The sequence below is a fragment of the Homarus americanus genome, unplaced genomic scaffold (genome assembly GCF_018991925.1).
Source record: "Homarus americanus isolate GMGI-L3 unplaced genomic scaffold, GMGI_Hamer_2.0 scaffold48354, whole genome shotgun sequence".
Lineage (NCBI taxonomy): Eukaryota > Metazoa > Arthropoda > Malacostraca > Decapoda > Nephropidae > Homarus > Homarus americanus.
The window spans coordinates 5,230,008-5,250,871 of record NW_024723833.1 but is presented as its reverse complement, the minus strand read 5'-3'; the positions used below and the strand labels follow the sequence as shown (position 1 = coordinate 5,250,871).

The 20,864-nt window shown below is 38.7% G+C and overlaps 1 protein-coding gene across 9 annotated transcripts in view; it reads right to left on the bottom strand.

The window, feature by feature from the left end:
• The window catches only part of LOC121863768 (kinesin-like protein KIF2A), a 149,875-nt gene that overhangs the window by 27,887 nt on the left and 101,124 nt on the right, over positions 1-20,864 (bottom strand). For all 9 annotated transcript variants that reach the window (XR_006088455.1, XR_006088456.1, XM_042362556.1 and 6 more), the window contains 7 exons: positions 17,718-17,775; positions 17,123-17,275; positions 10,417-10,579; positions 6,654-6,748; positions 3,562-3,724; positions 2,336-2,582; positions 1,736-1,936 (listed from right to left, as the gene is read on the bottom strand). Coding sequence is in view for 7 of the 9 variants with exons in the window: in XM_042362556.1 (XP_042218490.1) it covers positions 1,736-1,936; positions 2,336-2,582; positions 3,562-3,724; positions 6,654-6,748; positions 10,417-10,579; positions 17,123-17,275; positions 17,718-17,775 (1,080 nt within the window). In the remaining 2 variants the exon portion in view is untranslated. The remainder of the gene's footprint in view (positions 1-1,735; positions 1,937-2,335; positions 2,583-3,561; positions 3,725-6,653; positions 6,749-10,416; positions 10,580-17,122; positions 17,276-17,717; positions 17,776-20,864) is intronic.

The following is a 20,864-nucleotide window of genomic DNA, read 5'->3' as shown; positions in this document are numbered from 1 at the left end:
AGAATTGAGACCCCATCACTATATTGTCAAAGTATTTTGTTTAAGGATCTTTTATTGAAACAGTCTAGTAGAAAGTTTATTCAGGATCATTATGGTATCAAAATCTCTCTAACATGATTAGATCAAATACTATTCGCCAGGATTAGATGGTGGTGAGGGAGGGACATTGCACTTGCTCACCCCAATTGACCACATTCTTGGGGGTCTGTCCTTCTCCCTCCCTTTCACTCACTTCTTTATTACAATTACAGCATGTGTGAATAAAAGTTTATACAGTACACTTTTTTATGAGCCATAAATACATTTGCTACTTAGCTTTCATCTTATTCAAGACCTCTTCAGATCAAGAGACCCACTAATCCTCCACCCTGAGACTGGGTGACCTGACATTGCATGAGAACACCCAACCCCACCTCCATCTTACATTGATCAGGTCAGGTCAGTAGGATGATGTACTAATTCCCTACCACACCTCCATCACAACATTTCATGAGCTTTTTCGTAAAAGAATTTAGTTCCCATCATTATTATTATGATTAAAGTGAGCAGAGTAAATCTGAAAAAGTCTGGCAAGCATTTTCCTCACCATCTTTAAGGCCAGGACGAAGACTACACCTCGTGTCCTCACTCTTCAGACTCCCCAAAGTCTGTATGGGACTCCGGTTCATGTCTCCATGCCCCCTTAAGTCCCTTAGCTTTGAAGGGGGACATGTGATGACAACTAGACTTCTTACTGATGTGGCGAGTGTTGTTTGTGTCGCAGCACTGGTAGTATTCTAGGATTTTATTTTATTTTATTTTATTTTATTTTTTTCTTCTTCTGGTGACAAGGGTGTCCGACTGGCCAGGAACCTATCCCATTGAACCCCATGTTATAATGAACCTGATTTACGATATTTTGATTTGCCATTGGTTTCCAGGAACTTAACCCCCACTGAAAATTGAGGTTTACCTGTACATAAGGCACTGACCACTTATGAGGTGACTCAATACACGATTAACCAGATGCTGAATAAACTTTTTTAAGGCTATTCAACTAAAAGTAAAAACTTAGCAAATTGCAATGATGTCAGGCCAGGAATGGTAAATCTTAAAATTTTGATAGTAACTAAGAAGGTTACAAAAGTTTCAACATTTAACCTTTAATGCCTACGACAGGCTTTATTCTTGCAAGCTTTTCTTTACAGTGAAGCAGAGGGAAGGTGGAACCAAGAGCAACACATTCTTTTGACACTAAATGTCATTCATTCTCTTCAACTTAACACTTCACACTATACCCAAACAATATACATCAGCAACACATCTCTCCCCTAAAACTATTGTACATGACATCACTGAGTTAAGTTCAAATGATCACATGTTATAATTAAGACATTTAAAAATTAAATTTTTATTAAAATCTGCAAACGATTCATAGTAAGGTAAAATAGAAGCAAGAATGTATAGATCATCTAGTCAAGTGAGTACAGTATTTGAGAAGGAAATGTTAATGAGTGACACCAGGTGGTATGAAGCACCCTGTGGTACACCAGGTCAAGCTCTAGGGTTTTGTGGTAGTGAATACCATAGCAAAACACTTCTCTTCCAGTGGCAAGAACAAATTTGTGACAAATTAAGAAAGGATATAAACAACAATACTACTAATAATAGAAATGTGACTATAGAGGCAGTAGCCATATTATCTAGCTAGTACAGTAATTATTATAAACGTTACACTAACACAAGTAAGACTTACCTGGAAGACAGCATGAGAACGTGAGGACTGATTATTGGCAGCAGTTTGACCAGAAGTTCGCACTTGAGAACCTAAATTGATGAGTCTGAGGACATCATCTACAGACTCACATACACGTTCTTGTAGACCTACCACTTGAACAACATTTTTGCCATCTTCTAACACCCGCAGCTTAGTCTTGCTATTTAGGAGATCAAAAACCTGTTGATATAAGCAGGCATGAACAACTAACAAATTGAAGAATACAAAATCTGAGATTTCTATCACCCATAAGGTATGAAATCTGACGGAAAACAATATGTTGCCTTTATACTTATGACAAATTCTTGGTTCAATATCTGGTGAGAATGGTTGGTTCACTATGACTTTACAGTTATCAAGTTGTGCGTGCATGCATAAATATTCCCCATTTTTTTTACACTTTCCTATAAAAGACATACTAGCCCTTCCTAGACCTGCCAAAATTGTACATAACTTTTATATAAAAAATAGAGGTTCTTAGACACTTCAGTGTTCCACTAGGCAAACACATGAACATTTGTTTTATAAATTTTCATCTCTAAGAGTTACTGCTGTAAAGTAAAAGCAAATATGTCTTACCTTACCACCATAGATTTCAAAAAAACTTGCCGAAACTTGTAAATTAAGATGTCTAAACTTTGGGTTCTTGGTGAAGATAAATACATCCTTTGCCACCATCGCATATATTCCTGATGCACAATCTTGACTCTTGCCCTGAAAATCTCCACCCATTGTGTGGGTCTTTCCAGACCCAGTCTGGCCATAAGCAAAGCAAGTAGCCATGCCACCTTCAAAAATTGTTTGAACTAGTGGTCTTGCTGTATACCTGTTAAGATACAAATTGTATGAAACATTATTACATCTGTTAAGAAAAACTGTAAATTGTAAGAAACTTAATTGCCTCTATTATATTTATGAATAAGAGATAGTGAACTGCAACCCACTAAATAGGTATTTCTGACGAGTGTACACAATATATAAAATATAACCATCACAATTCTAAGGTCATTTTCCATGCTTGCATGGGTTAACCTTGATTACCATCAGGTTCTTGCCTCGGAAGCTACTGGTATTTCTTAAAAGAACCAATCCCTTCTGTTTTCTAGATAGTGTACAAGAACCTAGGTAATCAACATCACATCTTCATCATCGTTTTATGTGGGTTAGATGCAGTGATCTGATGGCAGCTCTCCATGCTGCACAGTGTCTTGCAGTCTTTATTGTCAGGTTCCTAACTCTAGTATCATTTCTTACGACTGCTCCCCATGAGGATTTACTTTCAATGGTCAAACCAGTAGATCAATTTAAATGCAAAAATTTCAATTCTTACAATACTGTAGTTAATGTTAAGATAGTGGCTGCAATATTTGAAGAGGGTTTTACATATGACCAAGATTTTGAAGAGAGTCAAAAGGGATTGAATATGTGTCTAAGATTCTTCTCAATGCAGCTTATAGGAAAGCACATCATTGTATATGTACCAAATTCTCTCTCCTGCATTGTTTTTAAATTACATAACATATAATACAATGGCGATATATCGCAGAAGGATGTGCATTAACAAAAAACAGTGAATAAGACAAATAAAGAAAGGATAAATAACCAAGAGCCTGTAAATTATAGCTGGACAGACAATGTAATAAATGGGGTTAATGTAACTACTGGAAGTAGAATGTCAACCAACTCATATCATTCTAAGCTATTTAGATACTGTTTAAAGGTCTGACAGGATAGATTTAAGGCAACTCACCAAAAATGGGAAATGTGTGACATGGGAGAAATCTAACAAATTCATTATAACTTACTTGTAAACAAGTTCATTATTGCAGGATTCATCAAATGCATAATCAAACTGGAAATTCTGATTTTCTAGATATTTTGTTAGGTCTACTTTGGATCGTGGTTCATGAACATAAAGATTATTTCTGTTAGGAATGGTGATAACATCTATTTCTCGTTTGCTCTGCTCTGAAAATAGACAAAGAAAAAAGTATAGTAGTTTTACATAAATAAGAGAAGACAGAATACTGTTCAGTATATGTTCTCTGTTCAAAATTACAGAAAAGTTAATGAATAGCCCTTAAATACAGGACTATTGAAAAAAGTACCCATTTGCATCTGCCTCCTGAACAAAAAGTAAACTAGAGAATATTAAGAAGAGTAGTAATGGCTACTGGTGATAAAATTTTAATGTGTCATGTGAGAATGACATATATTCCCCAGATGTTTTATTAAATAATAATAGACCACAACCACCAGAAACCCTAATATCAGAATCACAAAAGTAAATGTACATTACATATCATAAAACAATTTGTACAAAATAGTGTGAAAATCCATAAAAAACTGGAGGAAGAGTTAAATCTACAAATTTATAATAAGAAATAAAAAGCAACAGTACACAGTATTAAATTTTGTCCTAATAATGCACTCAATTTAACAAAAGCCATATGAACATTTACAACATGTTATCAACAATGATCCCAAATTCTAAAATCAACTATGAACATAATTCAGAAATGAATGGTGTGCATCTGTGAAAGGGGTGGAAGGATGACGTAAGGATAGTCAAGGATGGACATCTTGAAGTAGAGGTGGGCATAAACTGTATTACCATATAACAGGATGTTGAAAAGTTTTGGGGAATGAGTGTGCTAATGGTTTGTGACAATGAAATGATACACGAGTGTCAGGGGTCCCAGGCCTTGTTATAAAAGAGGAACACCACTACAGACAACAAATGGTAAAGCATTAATCACCGTCTATAACAGATCTTGACTTTAGCAGACACACTGACCAGGTTCATATATTATGGAATCAGACCCGTTAAAGTAAAATGTAATGGACCCTTCGTATTCAAATTATCACCTATAATTACAGTAACACCCCATTAAGCCCTACCCTGTATAATGCCAATTTGTTATGAGCTCTTTGGTCCTCTCCTGGAGTAATTTTTTACTAGAAAACAAAAAACAAAAAAATTATGGAAATCCATAATACAAGGCAGAACACTCAGGACTCGCCAACACCAGCCATGCTTGTTTACAGTCTCTCCACCAACGAGAGATATACCCATTTATGCTCGCAGCCAATCAGCGCTCTCCTCGCGAAAAAAAAGTAGCATTCAACTTGGTTGCTCTTTATAGAACTGATTTCCACATATTATAGTGAATATTTATGACCCCAAGTTATTTTTTTACACAATTACTGTATTCAGCTAGCCTGCAGGCCACCACTCTGTCACCCCAGCATGAATGCATTCTCATCCTGTAAAAACCACCTGGTGTTCATCACCAACAATCACCACCAACAATCACCTTAATCACCACCAACTCTCGTCACCACTAACATTCACCACCACCCCCTGGTGTTTACAGGACGAGAACACTTTCAAACTGGGGCAACAGAGAGGCGGCCTACAGACTAGCAGAATAAAGAAAGTCGCTCTAGCGGCTCTACAAGTTAGTAACACATATAGTACCGGTTGGTTAAGTGTGTGTGTGGTGTGGAGGCAGAGGGTGGTGAGTGATGATGATGATGAGGGTTGGTGAGTTGGTGAGGGTTGGTGAGCAGTGGTTTGTGTTGGTGAGTGCTAGTGAGGTTGGCGATGATGGTGAGTGTTGGGGAGTGTTGGGATGATGGGAGTGGTGGTGAGTGGTGAGGAGGGGAGCAGTGGGGGGGAGGTGGTGGGGGGTTGGGGGGAGTTGGTGGGAGGTTGGTGGGGAGGCTGGTGGGGAGTTGTTGGTGGGGAGGTTGAGTGGTGATGGTGGGGAGTGTGGTGATGGTGGGAGGTGATGGTGGGGAGGTTGGTGATGGTGGGGAGGTTGGTGATGGTGGGGAGGTTGGTGATGGTGGGGTGAGTGTGGTGATGGTGGGGAGGTTGGTGATGGTGGGGAGGTTGGTGATGGTGGGGAGGGGATGGTGGGGAGGCAGGATGGTGGGGGAGGTTGGTGATGGTGGGGAGGTTGATGGTGGGGAGTGGAGCACCTGGTGGTGAGGTGGGTGTGGTGGTGTAGTGACATGGGAGTGGTGGTCGTGCTGGTGAGTGGTGGTGTGAGAAACTGGTGAGTGGTTGGAGTTGGTGTGCTGGTGAGTGGTGGGTGAGTGGTGGTTTGTGCTGGTGAGTGGTGGTGGTGGTGGTTTGTGCTGGTGAGTGGTGGTTGTGCTGGTGAGTGGTGGTTTGTGCTGGTGAGTGGTGGTTTGTGCTGGTGGTGGTGAGTGGTGGTTTGTGTTGGTGAGTGGTGGTTTGTGTTGGTAAGTGTTGTGTGAGTGGTGGTGCTGGCGGTGAGTGGTGGTGCTGGCGGTGAGTGGTGGTGCTGGCGGTGAGTGGTGGTGCTGGCGGTGAGTGGTGGTGCTGGCGGTGAGTGGTGGTGCTGGTGATGGATAGTGTTGATGGTAAGGGTTGGTGCTGAGGGTGAGTGTTGGTGATGATGCCGAGTGTTGGTGATGATGCCGAGTGTTGGTGATGATGCCGAGTGTTGGTGATGATGCCGAGTGTTGGTGATGATGCCGAGTGTTCGTGGTGATGCCGAGTGTTCGTGGTGATGATGGCGAGTGTTCGTGGTGATGAGTGCTGTTGGTGATGATGGTGAGTGTTGGCGATGATGAGTGCTGTTGGAGATGATGGTGGGTGTTGGTGATTATGAGTGCTGTTGGTGATGATGGTGAGTGTTGGTGATGATGGTGAGTGTTGGTGATGAGTGCTGGTGATGATGAGTGCTGGTGATGAGTGCTGTTGGTAATGATAGTGATTGTTGGTGATGATGATGAGGAATGCTGGTGGTGAAAAGTGACCCAAGTGATCACTTCAGACTATGTTGGTATATAAAAGACAAGAGTCCATTATTATTCAGGATCTAGATATCCATTATATCATGGGTTTACTGTATTTAGTTACCTTTTTTGTTAAGTGGTCTCTTTCTGACAGCAACTGTAATTTGATGTTCTTCTAGAGGATCACCATCTTTCAGTGTTCGAAATTCTAGCTGTGATCTGAAAATAAATTCAAATTAGTTTATCTGAGGCATCATTAACCCCTTCACTATGGGGAGCCACTTTTAAGATTTTATTTACCTAACACCAGACAATTTTATTCAGCAGAGGGGACCCTGACCTTAAGTGGTTAACAACACTTGTGAATTTTATAAAAAAAATTATTGATAAATACATACCCAGACATGAAGCTACTGTTCTGGAGGCAAACACAGTTTTTCACTCATCTATAGAAACTTTACAGTCTACACTACAGTATTACCTTTCTATAATGAACATCTACAAGTATACAGTGGTCCCTCAGTTAACGAGTTACCTTCCACAAGATTCTAAACTTCGGTTAACGAGCAATCCCTCGATTAACGAGTTTCTTACGAGCCGACCTCAACATGTTTTCGCTTGCATTTGGCGGTCCTCCAGCTGTAGTATTAGTCCGCCAATATGGTAATCAGTTCTAGGGCTTATATTCCTTACCATTTTAGTAAATATCAAGAAGTTTATACTATTCAATAATTTTAAAAGTTTAATATTAAATTTTTAGTCATTTTAACAATTATTCAACATAATTGAAGGTAAGGAAACTAGTTTTATGCGCACCATCCAGCCTGTCAACACAGCAAACAGGCGCCAGTTTCTCTGTCTTTTCAGTGGAGGTAACATCTTGCTTGAGACTCTTCAACTAAATGCTTTTTTTCTGTGTTTGCAAGCAAATTATTGGTCATTTTGAAATTTATTTTACATACAGCGAACCCTCACTTTACGCGGTCAATTGAACCCACGGCGGCCCGCGTAAAGTGAACAACATAACATATGGGATTAATTGAAATAGAGACCAGGCCGACCCCCAAACTCCACTTTTTCAGACACAATACCTACGTTGTAGAAAAAATAACTTCTTAATTTTATGATGGTATGCACACGCAATTAATAATTAAGAGAAATATCAATAATAGGTTTTTTAACACTTACATTAGTAGAAAAGATGGCTGGGCACACGGGGATGGGAGGGGGGGGGGAGGTTGGTTCCGAGGCAGAGGGCAGATTATTGGCCCTCACTTGTATAAATTGTATCACTATCCACCACAGAGGCTTGCAGGGCCTCTTTGTCAAACCCCTCAAAGTCCATATAAGTGCATATCCTCACTATCATTATCACTATCACTGACTTGGGCCGGCTGTGGTGGGTGAAGAACTCGGTAATGTTTCGATGACTGGGCGACCTTGTGCGCACCCTGCTCGCGCCGCTCTCCGCGTAAAAGGGTACACACACCGCGGAAAGTGAGCATTCCGTGTTCGGCAGGGTACTGCGTAAACGTGGAAACGCGTAAAGTGGGACCGCGTAAAGCGAGGGTTGACTGTATTGACAATATATAATGCAGTGCAGTGTTGATTTAAAAAAAATAATCTTGAATTACACCAAGTTAACTAAAATTTTATGGGTGAAATGGCGCCATGGGGTGACTTCCCTTCCACCCCAATGCCTTCTCTTCTCCCTTCTCCTCCACCCCCATTCTAATTCCCATCATCATTATCATCATCCAGGAGCCTTCTACATACACACCTCAAAGTAAGTACTTTTCTACCTTTTTTTTTTTAATTTAGGCAATTTTCGGTGAGCTGGAACCAATTACCCAAAAACCCATTGAAACAATGGTTTCGGTTAACGAGCAACCTTCTAGAACGGATTGTGCTCGTTAACCGAGGGATCACTGTATACCTCTTCTCTCCTCAGATTCCATTATTACCTATCTATACCGAATGAATTCGTTATACTGTATACCAAACCCTCTACTAAACCCCTCCTCAATTATTTCAAATACTTTACAGAACTGTATTCAAACATATTACAGTCATTATAATAATGACTTTACTTTTCCATCTTATTTGAGGGAAATCTTGGTTTTCATTCCCACTGTGTTGTACCCTTCATAAACACTTTTTTTTTTTTTTTTTAGAAACAGCATTCAGACCAAGGAATTATTATTTGTAATCAAGTTCATAATTCTAGCTTCAGAATAGCTTGACCTTCCATATAAATAAATATATAAATAAATTAATAAATTGCAACCTATAAAAAAAATTTACTTTTAATGCAAAAGAAATAGCCTAAAATGTCTTTCCCCCCCCACTGCATACAAAAACAGAAAACTTATGATTTTTATATAAACCTCAATGACTGTTGTGGGTATTTAATGGAGATGTGGATGTTTAGTGGATATGATGTGGATCTGTAGGATATGCAGTCAAGGTCCAATAGTAATTAAAATTTTAAAATATTGTGCTGCTAGAAATATTTTTTTTAATGTAGACTAATACAGCAAATGCTGTTGGCAGCAGACACCAGGCACACAGCTGGTGCCATGTGTGGCTGTGTAGAGGTTAATAAAGAATTAAAAGTTTGAGTTATCATGCACTTGTTATAATTTGTAAACATAGCAGACTGTGTCTGCGACAGTGCACCTAGTGCCCGAGTAGCCAACTAAATGTGATTGTCAGTGTCTCGTCACATCACGCTTGTTATAGAGGAATCAGACTTCCTTACACTATCTTCCTTGTTTTTTAACATTTTGCTGACACAATTCCCTGCTTTTGGGATCCCTATAAGGTCACTTCACTCCCCAGATGATCTTTCTCTCATGAAGTGACCTATTGCTATTGTTTTTATGTACAAGACTTCTACGTTACTGTACATGAACTTGGAGTTTTACAATGTATCGATAACGTTCACTAAAATAATCTGACCCACACACACAACTTTCATTCCTTCCAATTCTATATATAAATGTATAAAGTAATCCCTCGCCAGCCAACTGATGAGGTTGTGTTCTAGAATTCTCCTATGGTTGGTGAGGGATTACTAAAAATGATCGTCATTATAAGCTACCACCACTGTAAAAGGGATTTGAATATAATCCACCACCACTGTAAAAGGGATTTGATTATTATAATCAACCACCACTTTAAATGGTCTCTAGTTAGTCTATTTACCTACTGTACAATATCCTGTTACTAATTAAATATTTTCCTAACCTATAACATCTCATACACACTTTGTCCATAAATGATTCTTCCACACATATTACAGTAGCAAAATTTCCTCACACCACTTCAGTCTTGCTTTACTTATCTTAAATTGCCTAATTCCTATGTCACTACACAGGATGTTATTTTCTACCATCACCTCATATTACATACAGTAGATATAATACATTTAACCTAGCTTCAGACCTGTAGTCACAATATCATCTTGTTACCCTGGAAATGGGATATGCAAGTTACCATTAAAGGTAAAAGTTTTACAACAAACAACAAAAAAGAAAACACAGCTAGCCCTTGATCTGTACTGTACAAGGGTTCCAGTCAAGAAAATCATCCATAAATTAATCCTTTGCAAACTGAGGGATACCTGTATTTCTCTACATGACATTATAGTGTCTGAACTTTACACTGTAGAGTACTGTACATACTGTACAGGCATCCTTGATACAGCTATGCGAGTTTGTTTCAGAAAACTATTCACATATCGATCTCTCCTATATCAAGGGCATATTTTCTTCACCTGAACCCTTACATCATAGATACAAAATAAATAAGTAAATAAGAAAAAACATGAAATTTGTACAATACTCACACTGAATAAATAAATTATAAATACTTTCTTCACCCACCTGAACTCTCGAATCATATTGAGAAACTCCCACTGAGGGTTTCCTGGGTCGAGGTTCATTAGTGCTTCTTTCTCTTCTTTTTTCTCCGCTTGCTGTTTTCTACGTTCCTCTCGTTTCTTCTGAATACGATCCACTTCCTTCACCACATTACTTCGGCGCCGAGCTAATAGTAACCCAAAATGACATTATTCAATGAATATTGATATTATTGATACTAACTATAAATTATGCAAGTACTGTACTACAGTACACTATAAATCATTTAAATCATTTGTCATGAAAAGTACATGTGGCTTTCTTTCAAAATAGTTTATTATTAATACATGATTGTTATTAACAACTGCTTTGGTATGCTTACAAAATATTATAAATTGTTCAAGTGGAGATTCCTGATGTAAGAAAATTTTTTATTACTTTACTATTATAAACCATAAAAATATCTAATACTGTATGTCTACAAGTTGGATATATGTCAAATCAGAGAATGGAAGATTTTTTCTTGTGGTTATTAACTGTCAATTAACTATCTACGTAACACATTCCCATGAGGGCAGGAATGTGTAACAGACTTCAGAGAAGATATGACAATGAAGACTCCCAAGTGTGACTTGTCTCAAATAATACAATTTCCCAATAAAAAGTGAAATATTTTGGTCTATTAAATGTAAATGAAAATACACCTTACATCCCATAGAACATACCTGGCAATATTAACCTTACTACTGTAATATATAACATATTTACTTAATTTATTATGGCAAATAAATAATATTGTACTAATATTCTGGTAAAAACTCTCCACCATTAGAATTATGATTAGTTTTCTTCCCCCAACTGCCACCTACAGTAAGGGAACATCATTTAAATGAGTTCAATCATATGTATAGCATCACAGATTCTGACGATGTATATTAAAAAAAAAAAAGTGGCTAGGAATCTCCTTCAATTGTATGTTACTATGGGAGTATTTACAAATGTTTAAAGTCATCTCCAAGAAAGTATACAAATACTTAGTGGATGAAAATTACACTCAACAAACTATGAGGGTGGGAGTCGTAGGTTACCATGAAGAAGACTGTACAACCAATAAAGGAAACACAAACCTGAAGCACTTCACACTTGAGTATTGCTCGGGATGTCATAAAACACAAGTACATACTGTATACTATACAGTATCATCTTATTCTTAATGTAAGGATTTTAATAAACTTACTACTTTCCATTACATATTAAAAGCTAGACCAATAACATGCCTACATTATAATAATGAAATGGCAAATCTATTTTTACCAGTGGTGATTGACCTGTGAACTTTAAGACTAGACCAAAATCAAGTTTAAGAGAATTTAATGTTACCTATTTACAGAAATATGTTCATCACAGCAAGGGAATTTGAGTTGTTGTTCAAACACCAAAGTCTAGTTTTAGCAACATTACCTTAACCCCTGACCCAGTGAAACCAAAGTCATGAAGTGCTTTTCCCTATGTAACAACAGGTGTAAAAATCTATGCATAACTCATAGCACTAGGTGTGAAGCAATCACCACACATTACATTGGGGTTAGAATTTGTTTCATAGACTATGGGTGTTTCAACTGGGGAAAAGGCTAATTATACAGCATTTACAGTGATCAAAAAGGATTTTGCCCAGGCCTCCAGAACAATGACAGGCCCATGAACAAGAAAGGCTATACCATAGGGTGTAGGATCACATGTTAAACAGCTCATTAACCATAAATGAATTTTAATGTGTATGTGATGCTAAATAGGAATAATTGTCCAATTAAATATTAAAATGTATTAGAAGATTTTGCTATATTAGTTTAATTCTTGTTTTCAGTGGTTCATATACTGTATAGTAAAAATTGCCATTTCATTTAAAAGATCTACAAGAGTAACCACCAGTCCAAGAAAAACCGGTGGTAAAATTATAGGGAAAGAATATGTAATTTAACTCCCTTGTACTGTACATCCTTAAATGAATGAGGGGAGAATTTGGAAATCCAAGTGAGGCAAAACAGTTGAAGAGGATGTATGTACACAAGACAAAAGTAAATGTGACACTATACATGACAGTCCATTAGGTGCAGTGCAGATACAGCACACTGAATATAAATCTTTTGGTTCACAAGGAGTCAGTGTGGCTGGTACTGAACACAACCACCTTAACTTCCCCAACTATAAAGTTAGGTACCCATTCACAGTTGGGTTGACTAGGGGTGCTCAGGGTAAGTACCAGCAACCCTTAGGACAGGAGGCGAATGCTATATCCACTCAGCCACCACACCCCAACGTTATGCAGTAATTTTTAACATATAAGATGATGTTACACACATCATTCTGCTATGGATATTGAAATTTCTAGTTTGATAATTATTATATGAAAAATATTATATCACCTACTTTAAGTTACCATTCAAACTTACCTAAAGAACCTACAGCAACAGCTATCCCTCGCCCTACAACAGGAACAGATGCCCACCAATAACAAATAATACTATTAAGGTTCTGAGTACATATTAAAAGTTTGTTACCAAAAATGTAATTTCTAATACAGTAGTTATCAATTCTAAAGGAACAATGTAGTCTCTATTCTTGCATGCATTTATGACTGTATCTAATCTGTATTCCTCCATCTTTAAAACAAAATATTTAAGAAATATTTAGCAATTTATTAAGCTACTTTTTGCTGCATCCAATGTTCCTGTTTCCAAACTGAGGACAGAAACCCAATACTGTACAGTCAACCCTCACTTTACGCGGTCCCACATTCCGCGTTTCCACGTTTACGCGGTGCCCTGCCGGAACCCAGGATGCTCACATTCCGCGGTGCGTGTACCCCTTTACGCGGAGTGTGTCCGGCTCGACGCTATTTTTAGATTCGCCCCACCCGCCTGCTCCCTCCTCCGCCTGGGCAAGCCACGCGGTAAGGTTGCACACTGCATGTCTCTGTTGCGTTATCAGACGTCATATGACGTATCGGACTGTGATTGGCCATGCATCCCTACCTCCCTCCGCTGCTAGCTGTAATTGGTTTAAAGTAATATGACGTGTCCACCCGGGGGAGGGAGGGAGGGAGGAAAGACGACGCTTGACCTAGCCACAGCAGTTTCATCCCTCCAGGCCACACCATGTAATCGTGCATCCATTGTTCTGTAAAATGGCTTCCGCCGGACCACCGCCCCCAGAGAGAAACCTTTCCTTGCCTGGACCCAGCCGCCCTAAGCCCAAGAAGACACAACATTCCTTAAGCTACGAGGTGAAGTACAAGATCATCCAAGAGTTAGAGAAAGGAACAAGACAGGTTGATTTGGCACGCCAGCATGGTGTGAACGAATCTACGATCCGGACAATAAAGAAGGATGCAGCCAAGATAAAGGAGCATATGAAGATCACAGTCTACAGGTGCTTCTATGATCAAGTATTTCCACAACCAGGTGCTTCTCAAGACGGAAAAATTACTTGTGAGCTACTTGGTGCGTCAGGCGCGACGGAACATGGCGGTCGACACGCGCTCTGTTAAGGAGTACGCACGTGAACTGTATGCTGCAGTGTCACGAAAGATGGGAATTACAGAGCCCAAACCCTTTAATGCTTCCTCTGGGTGGTTACAGAGGTTTAAGATGAGGAACAAGATCACCAATATCAACATTGGTGGTGAAGAAGCTAGTGCTGACCGTGTTGCGGCTAGGGAATTTCCTCCGTTTTTACGTGAGATTATGGAGGAAGGACAGTACACCGACGACCAGGTGTTTAACATGGACGAATCTGGTCTTTTTTGGAAAAAGCTACCTTCCAAGACCTTCGTTGTGAAGAATGCCAGCAAGATTCGGGGCCGGAAGTTGCAGAAGAAGCGCATCACCGTCCTGTTTACCACCAATGCCTCCAGTACCTGTAAGCTCAAGTTATCGGTGATCCACACAGCCCGCAAGCCGCACGCCTACAAGAGCATGGTCATGACCAAGCTAAATGTCCACTGGCTGACCGCACGTAAGGCGTGGATGTTCTCTACACTGTCCCTCTCCTGGTTTGATGACTGTTTCGTTCCCGATGTAAAGAAATTCTGTGAGCAACAGAATGTGCCATTCAAGATTTTGTTGCTGCTGGACAACGCACCAGGACACCCGCCCCTACTGTTAGATCGTCACCCCAACGTAAAAGTGGTCTTCCTTCCTCCCAACACTACGTCTATATTACAGCCCATGGACCAAGAGTTAATCTGTAATGTAAAAGCTGCATTCTCAACAAAAAAATTCAAGCTCCTGAACGACTACACCAACACCAGGGAAGAGTTGCGTAACCTGAGTGACACCACCACCGATAGCAAGAGCGAAGACGACGAGGATCAACAGTTGGCAGAGCAAAAAATACTTTTCAAACAATTCTGGAGAATATTCAACATCAAGAAAGCTGTGGACTTCTTGGTGGAGGCATGGGATCAGATGTCTGTAGCAACTGTTCGTCACGCATGGAGACATGTGTTGCAAGGCATTCCGGGCGTAAGGCAGTCAATCTGACTGGTGAGGTTCAGACTGTTGCAGTAGCAGTGGACCTTGCCAGAGAAGCTGCGCAGAGTGTTACAGCTGCAGGCTTCTCCGAGACCACTAATGACGACATCCTGGAGGTGATAAGGGATCCTGATGTGACTACCGACGAGATGGTAGATGATGATGACGTCAGTGAAGAGGCAGGTGGTGCGTCATCCCAAGAAGAACACCGCTTATCCCATAGTAATGTTAGGGGTGCCATCGAGTGTGTTGAGAAAATCAAGCTGCTCCTTTCCGACGACCCTGACGCAAACAGGTATGAAATCTTCACTACCCAGCTGTTGCAGACTATGGAGCCCTACTTCAAGGTTTATCACGACAACATAAACACCAGCCATCAGCAAAGCATAACCGAGTTCTTCGCCCGCAACCCACCACAGCCAGCCCAAGCCAGTGATAGTGACAGAGGTAGAGACAGTGAAGATGACTGAGGGATTTGTCAGGGAGGCCCTGACAAGTGTGGATGACAGTGATGGTGACTCACCTGAGGGCCAGTAGCCTGCCCTCTGCCTCGGAACCAGCCTCCATCCCCGTATGCCAACCCATCTCTTCTACTAACGTAAGTGTTCAACCTAACTTTTATTAACCTTTATTTTTCCTAACCTAACCTCTTCTACATTAATTGTTTGTGCATACCATCATAAAGTTAAGATAAAATTTTTACTACAACATAGTTGTGTGTCGTCAAAAAGTGGAGTTTGGGGGTCGGCCCGGACTCTTTCAATTAATCCCATATGTTATGTTATGTTCACTTTACGCATTTCTCACTTTCCGCGGTACCCTGTGGGTTATATTAACCGCGTAAAGTGAGGGTTGACTGTATACCATTACATTTGCAATAAAAATGCCACACTCTAGTCTAAGTTTGTATCAACTCTTTAAAATGTTGAAACTCAGAAATATCACAACTGTAGTGGCATCTTTAACATGTGTTAACTCAATCATCTCATGGCCTTAGTATACAGGTACAGTCATCCCTTGGTTATCACGCCTAATTGGGACCGTGCCGAGTGCGTGATAACGAAAAACGCGATAACGAAAGTACAGAGCCTATGGGATTTATTCTACTTGGTTCCAGGCACCCAAGACCCAACCCCAATTTTCCCATTTTACGACCATTTAGACCCACTTAAGATATAGATAATGTTATGGTAAGTATCAGAAACACACAGAGGCATGGCTAGGTTTATTACAAAGTGATGAAAAGGGTACGCTCAATACTGTAGTCCACAAAACATGAAGCTATGCTTTCTTTATTTGAGTCCCACGTCTGAGGAGTCTGTTTTCTCATCGCTTCAGGATGCCCGAGTCCTCCGTTTTCTCTCAATCTTAGTGTGCACCCAAGACTTCGTTATGCCTTAGTAATGACACAGAATTTGAAATTGCAACTGGGGTTGCAATTGTTGAGGCAACTTAGATATGTATGATTACAGCAAATGTGGTATTGTCAATTTGTAGGTGAAAGATTTTAGCCTCAATCGATGTAGGTGAAGCAAATAGGTAAAAACACCTGGAGGCAAATGCGTGATAACGAAATTCTCAGCTTGAAAAATGCGCTATAACAGCAGGTATGCAGATTTTGATGGAGGCGTGATAACGAAAATCGCGATAACCAAGTACGCTATAACCAAGGGATGACTATTTCAAAATGCAAATACTGTACAAGTGTACAATATTTATAATTTATTAATATACAAACTTTAAAATTTGGCCAAACTCAGTGAGGTATGCCAAAAAATGCTCAATAGTGCAAGAGTAGCACCTATCATTTTCTTGGTGCATGCAGGTCCAACTACAGTACCTCTTTAAGCAGAATAATTGCATTAGTATGCACATTTACAGTTTGGCTGGCTGTCTACCTGACTAATATATATTTTCATTTATGGAAACATACACTGCAATTACTGTACATATATTAAAAATATTTAAATATAATTCATATGAAATTTCATCAAGGTGGAGTATAATAACCAAGGCAAGATAGAAAGTCTTGAGAAAAAGGGTGAAAATTGCACTGAACATTTCATGACAAGTGTGTGTGTGTGTGTGCGTGTGTGCGTGCGTGCGTGTGTGCGTGCATGTGAAACATGCGTGTTTTTGTTTACTGTCACCATAATGTTTATCACTTGTAACCAGCACGATACAAGGTTAAGACTCACAAGCTGGTACAGATGAGGCTTTGCTCACAGTGGATGTAGAAATATTTTCTGTGGATCTGGCAGGTGCTTGGCCAATCTTGTTTTGCAAATTTGATCGGAGTTCTCCATTCTGGGGTGGTTTCACAAGGTAGCTAGGGCGGGGTCTGTTCACATCTGAGGAAAAAAATTGATTCATTGATTACCAGTAGGCAAATTATCTGGTATTGCAGCCAGTGGCACTGAAGAAGAAAAATTGCATTAAAACATTCATTCAACAATTCTATCCAGGAAGAAAACCAGTCTGACTCCAAGATCATGATATGCCCACAATCCTAAACCAGTCCAACTCCAACACCATGATATGCCCAAAACATTTGACCAAACATGGCTAGGAGAAATACTACAATTGTCTACAGAATGAGGAAGATTTTTTCATAAAAAATCTTATAACCTACAACATGAAGCATTGGTTATTTCATCACATTTTTATTTTTATTTACTTTATTTCTAAATTCTAAACACATATACAGTACCCATACAAGGCTAAGATTTATTAAATGAACAATATCAGAATACCTGTATATGTACTGTATCAATAATGCCAGATCATACCAACCTTTGCTTCTTGTGACTGGTGCTGCTGCAGGCTGGGTGATCTGTGACTGCCGGGAATACTGTGAACCAATAACACTATGTTATTCCATGCATGGATTTCATTTGAACAGAATTATCCCCCCCCCCAATAAAAAATAAATATAGTACAGTATTAAGAAAAATTTCCTTTCAAAAATGCTTTTCACACCAAGACATGAAGTATGTAATCAAGTGAAAAGAAAAAATATAGCAATACAGTATAGTTTCAAAGCTTTACAGGTACTTGTACTACTGTACTGCATACATCAAACACTATAATACTGTACAGTACACATATTACATGGACACACAAACAAACCAAAGTTTTTAATGAGAAGGTAATACACATGCAGTTTAATTAAACATTCACTTGTTTAAGTTAATGTTAGCATAGAGTATTATTATATATCTCTACATTCTAACTGGAAAGCCAGAAAAGGTCTTCATAATATATATAAAGGTAATTGAAACTTACCTATACACTACATATTAATAAAAGAAATTTTCGAAAGTTGTCTTTCCTTAATGTATAAAACAAAGGACTTAAGTCTGCATCATCCAGGGAGCTAGTTGTACTCAAAGGCAGGACAACCTCAATTAAAGACCATTGCTGTGGCTGCACACCAGCTCCACCTTGGTATATCAATGGTTGGAAAATGTAGACAATACAGTACTTTTCAAAATGGACAAAAGTCAATGACACCAACACAAAGCCTTAGCTGATCACAGGCTTGACACTCCTCACCAAACTTCACACACAAACACTTTTCACATGCCTCACATATACAGTACTATAGTAAACCTCCATTAAACTTGACTTCACTGAATAAAAAACCTGGTTAACTGGACCTCGCCTGACTCATTTGAATTCTTAAAAAAAAAAAAGTCTGGTTTACACAGTTCTTACCGACACCACAGACAAAAATAAATGATTGTCTGCTGAGTTAGTATACATAATTTTTAAATGTTTACATGGAATGTGGCTAACCCCAGGAAATAGTGAGTCCATTGTTAACTGACATTCTGCACACAAGTCTTTATTGTATAATATGGTAAAAAAAATTTTAGTGTACTATTTCTGAATTTTTGTGTGAAGATTTCACTATTGCATCACCTGGCAAGTGGCAGGTTGTAGTGGTGAAAAATTATAATGACTGCATAATCATACAGGCATTGCTAATACTGTACACTGAAGCATCCATCACATATTACATCTCAGCCTCAGGGGGGGTACAAACAAGCCAGCTCATATACAGTACAGTAATCGTTTTTCCTGTAGAGGAATTTGTATGCATAAAAACACTTAAAATATGGCCGAAAATACAAACTGTACTTAAAATAGTCATTCTGTACAGTATTTTTTTGCATGAGGAAATGCTTCGTGTAAAATTTGGAAATTCCACAATTAGGCCCACTTCTTCTAATCAGCTCACTTTATATAGAATATTACAAAACACAATTACGAGTACTGTATACTGTAAGGGGTGTACAGTACCAGGGTATGCCATTGAATCAGTGCATAGATTACTCCCTTATAATTATTACATGGCAAGCATAAGTTAATTTTCTCAATTTTGATAGCGTATAAGTGGTGAAATTTAATAACTGCGATGGAACAGGGCCTCGACTTTTAACTTCACATATTAACACAGGGTTTACAGGGTTTTTTTCCACTAATAATTTATAGAAGCGTAAACCACTACAGGGTATTCCAAAATCGCTGACATACAATATGTTCATTTACTTCCCAAATATCAAAGAGAAAAGTTACAACTGCTGCAAGGAAGTTGCTAGTATGATATGCAGTAGTATGTTGTTAATTATTGCATTAGTTTGTACTGATTGTATCTGCAAACAAACTCATATCATGCAAAACATGAAGGGGAAGAAACAAACACTGAATGCATCATAGTTAATGTTTCACAGTAAGGGAATTCTATATTGTTTTGTTTTTTAAGGGGTCAATATTCATCCCTAATAATGTATGCTGCATATAATACAGTACATCTTCTATACTGCAGATGATATATATACTGTACTAAATAAAATACAATGATGTATACAGAATGCACTTTACAAAATATAATAATATTGAATACAATTGCATATAGCCTATCATATATTATAGTATAGTACAGTATACTGTATGTATAATGCAAACAAATAAAGTACAGTATTGTACTCGTATTTAAAATTGAAACCCATTAACTGAGGTGTTAAGAATCAGTCTGAACACAAGTTGAAAAAATGGGTGGTTGGGTGGAGAGGGGAAAATATAAAACAGCACCAATAAAGGGACATATTTTTACCAGAATACTGAACTATCAAGCATAAAACCAGTAATATAATATATACTGTACCACACTATAAAATAGGACATTGTGTAAACAAACCCCTAACAAATGGAAGGAAATGCAGTTAAAAATATGAAGAAATACAAATTCAATACTGTATACTAGCAGGAAGAGATACTCCTACTTCATCATACAACCTGGCAATGTACTTATGTTCTGAAACCCAAGACACAGAAATTAAGGTTAAGTGACAGCGAAGCTTCGAGGTTCAAGTCAGAACGGGGAACTGTACCCAAATTCATTGTCTTGTGTCTCAGAACATAAGGCAAAGTAAGTGTAACATACCCAGTAACTCTTTTCTTTGACTGTACAATACAGGATTAAGTTTGTTCTTCACTTCCCAAACTGCAATTGTGAAAATGAAAAACAATGTCTGAATCCAATAATACTGTACAGCATTCTCATTGTTTTAATATCCTTACCATGGAAAGGATAACCTTCAACTTGCCCACAAAACAAGGAGGACTTTTATCAAATAAGTGGTTGAAAATTGAGAAATGGTACAGTATAAGAGTAATTACGAATCAACTATTTTGTGGAGATATTTCAAAATCAGAGTTATTTACAGTAACTACAACTGAATCCCTATTTGTGAGTAGGGTTTTCTAGATCCTGAATGAATGAAGTAATTTAGATGCACGCCCACAACTATATCACCACCCTTCTCTCACAGGATCTACATTGTGATAACTATGGTACAGTGCTAACAGTCATCACACATCTACATGGAGATAACTATGGTACAGTGTCAACAGTCATCACAGGCTCCACATGGG